Genomic DNA, 3,206 nt, shown 5'->3' with positions numbered 1-3,206 from the left:
AATGTTATTAATATAAGTGTTATTTTAAAAATTATATAACATTCCAAAAAATTCTGATCTGTCCTGGTTGCCAGTCATAATTCTAGTTATCTCAAAGTGTTGTATGTTACAAAAATAACCAAGTGTCTTCGTCAATTGCCATTTTTGAATGTTTTGTTATTTATGAACAGTTGTCGTTTTATTCTTTTTTTTTTATTTTTTAACAAGTATGTTTCACCTCAAGAGAGACTCATGGAAAGGACTCCGACACTTGCTCTAGAATGCAGGTTTGTGATAAACTTTCAGATTATGACACCGAGCTGGGTAAGAAATTACACAACTGTAACTGAAAAATTGATGACCTCATGAAACTGCTCACAGAATATCAAGTTGGTTACATGAAACTAAATGAACTGATAAGGATGATTATAATTTTTATGACTTTTCCTTTGAAATACTGCTGTCTTTTAATGTTTTGTTTTTTCAGGTTTAAGGAAAAGTTTTTCTCTTTTCTCTTAAGCTAACTATGACATAACAACTTGATACATTATACTTTTGTAAACAGAATTGAAGTATTTATCTTTTTCTCCCTATCTGATCCCTCCAGAATTTAAAAACTTTTGATGAGTGAGTATTCTTATATTCATGGCAATATAGTTAGTTGCATAAGTTCAATAAGAATCTGTTCTCCTTATGGCAGGACACAATTGGAAACACTGGTTATATTGCAAAGGCTTTGACTGGAATGTCATATTTGAAAAAAACCATGCAGACTCAGATATGACAAGATAGCTTTTGAAGAACAAAGATTGGACTTTATGAAACAAAGCCACTTGGAAATATCAGCCTGGTACCTTGCTTACAGGATTCCCAGAAATCTTACAAAGTGAGTAAGGAAGGAAGAATTAACGCAGCCCTAAACCAAAGTAGTCAAGTATACCATAAGTACAGACCACAGTAGACAATAGGGGAAAGAAAATTGTCCAGTTGATCAACAAATATGAACATACATGTACAGGATTCACAAGTGGCGTGACTTGCTTTTTCTCTGCTGCCTCAACTTCACCATCTACCCCCATTGGAACCATTGTCCTGGTATGTGCCATCATTTTCCTTTTCTTTCTTTGTTGGAAATGTAGAAAATGTTGTGGCTGGTGTCTCCGTTGATGTTGTCAGTCCCCATCAAAACAACCTTAATGAAGGTCAGAACTAACCCTCGGTTCCAAAAAAGAATGAGACAATTTAAAAGGCATGCTTAGATCCACACTGTCAGTTTTAAGCTTCCAGAAACTTCCCCCTTGCAGCACCCCTCATCAGCAGGAAGTAGCCAGAAGATGTCAACGGCTTTATTCCTGAGTACTTCATATGATCATGAATTTACAACTGACAGTGGGGAAATTGTAACATCTAGAGCTTAAGTTAGCATGAGGGAAGTCATCTGAGAGAAAAGAAGTAATACTGTAACTATGACTCTGGCTCACCAGTCTCTGTGAACATGTTCTAGCCTACACCTAGCCTAGATAATTAAGCACCTCTCGCTTTTGCAATATACCTGATCTGCTAGTTCTATGACTCTTGCTTGCTATATATCTCCCAGCTGTCATAAGACGATAACTTTGTTCTCTGAGTTCCCCAGGAACATGATGACCTCCAGAAAAAGAAAAACAAAACTCTGCGTTGGTACCCATCACAAAGGACAGAAGAAAGAGATAATGCGGCACCTTGAAGTTTGTCACACCAGATGGCTGACATCCCTAACCCCTCTCCCTCCCTGCCCATTTCCCCTATATAACTGCCTCCAGATTCTGTATGATTTTAAGAAGCTTCTTCAGGACACTAGTCTGCCATCTTCAGATTATGCTAACTAATCACATAAATTTTCCTTTCTCAACCACTGACTTGTTTGCAATTGATTGGCACCGGATGAGCAGAATGAGCCCCTTTTAGCTCAGTTACGAGAATATTTCTTCTCCAGAAGAAAAAAAAAATTCCCCAGAAGGCCTTCCAGTCAGGGAACACCTGATCTCTTCTTACCAGGGAACATCAGATAGCCTCCTTGAACTGTTATCTTCTTTCTGCCTAGACGTGATTTGTGGTTTGTTTGTTGTTGGGGGGGGAGGTAAACAGTATAATTTACCTCTAAGGTTCTTTCCAATTCTAAGCCTGTTTCAAAACTGGAGAAAAAAGCAGAGCCCAACACACCAAATTTCTGGATTCCTACACCCTCTCCACCTCCAAAAGAAAAATCCTCGCCCTCTATTCCATGCTCCACTTCTGGGATGACCTAGTTCTGCAAGGAGAAAAAGCAGCATTGGGGTGTGTCAGTATGAGCGAAGGTACTATTCTTGATATAAGACCCCCAGAAGGATGCCCGACCCAACTGGCCTCAAATCATTTCATAAATTCTGGGGGACTTTGAATCTCTGTCCTTGGCCCAGAGTAAACTAACCGAGGAAAGCCGACTGGCCGGGAGAGAGACTGAAAAAGTGGCCCAGGCCCCGCGGCAACATCTCGGATGCAGGGGAACGCTGGGGCGGGCAGGCGTGGAGTCTCGGGTTTATTCTCTGTGGCTGGGACACAGCTGGTTTTGAATAAAAATATTAAATATACAGCACCATAGTTTGGTCTCCGGCCTGGCCTCTGGTCTGGCACTCGGCCATCCGTCTCCGCCAGCCAGGCCCAGGCCCTGGTCCCCGCGATACGGGGCATGCCCAGCAGCTCGCAGTCACACCTGTTAGCTATTTCTCCACTCCGTGCCTCCGCCCCGGCAAACGCCTCCCGCACAGCCCAGGATCCGCGGGCAGAGCGGCGGAAGGGGGCGGAGAAGCAGGGCCGGCTGTCTTCAGAGGACCCCCTGCGGGACTCGGCCGGGAGGGGCTGCGAGGCGGGAGAGGTCGAAACGGGCGGCGAGGGCATGGGGAGGGCCCGGGGAAGGGGCGTCTCTGCCGGCGATACGCTGCCAGAGCCCGCAGCCGAGGCGGCGGAGCTGCGCCGCGGCCGAGATGGGGTTTGCACCGGCCTCTGCATTTCTGCTCGCAGCCCCCGCGCCGCCGCCCCTCGCCGGGCCGCGGCGCCCGTTAGGCCGCGCAGGGTGAGTGCGGGCGCCGGCCGGCGGGACCTCGCCTGGGACTGGAGGGGAGGGCGCGGCGGGGCCGCGGCGGGGGGACTCGGCGAGCCCGGCAGCCCGCGCGGCCCCCGAGCGCACCAGCTCCCGCTGCCGCCGGGCT

At 46.8% G+C, this 3,206-nt stretch overlaps 1 protein-coding gene across 1 annotated transcript in view; it reads left to right on the top strand.

Moving 5' to 3' along the window:
• The first annotated feature begins 2,686 nt into the window (after positions 1–2,686).
• The window catches only part of TMEM229A (transmembrane protein 229A), a 4,586-nt gene continuing 4,066 nt past the window's right edge, over positions 2,687–3,206 (top strand). Inside the window, exon 1 of the mRNA XM_046668942.1 lies at positions 2,687–3,070. Within this exon, the coding sequence (XP_046524898.1) occupies positions 2,687–3,070 (384 nt within the window). The remainder of the gene's footprint in view (positions 3,071–3,206) is intronic.

The sequence above is a fragment of the Equus quagga genome, chromosome 8, assembly GCF_021613505.1.
Source record: "Equus quagga isolate Etosha38 chromosome 8, UCLA_HA_Equagga_1.0, whole genome shotgun sequence".
Classification (NCBI taxonomy): Eukaryota; Metazoa; Chordata; class Mammalia; order Perissodactyla; family Equidae; genus Equus; species Equus quagga.
This window is presented reverse-complemented; position numbering and strand designations above follow the sequence as displayed.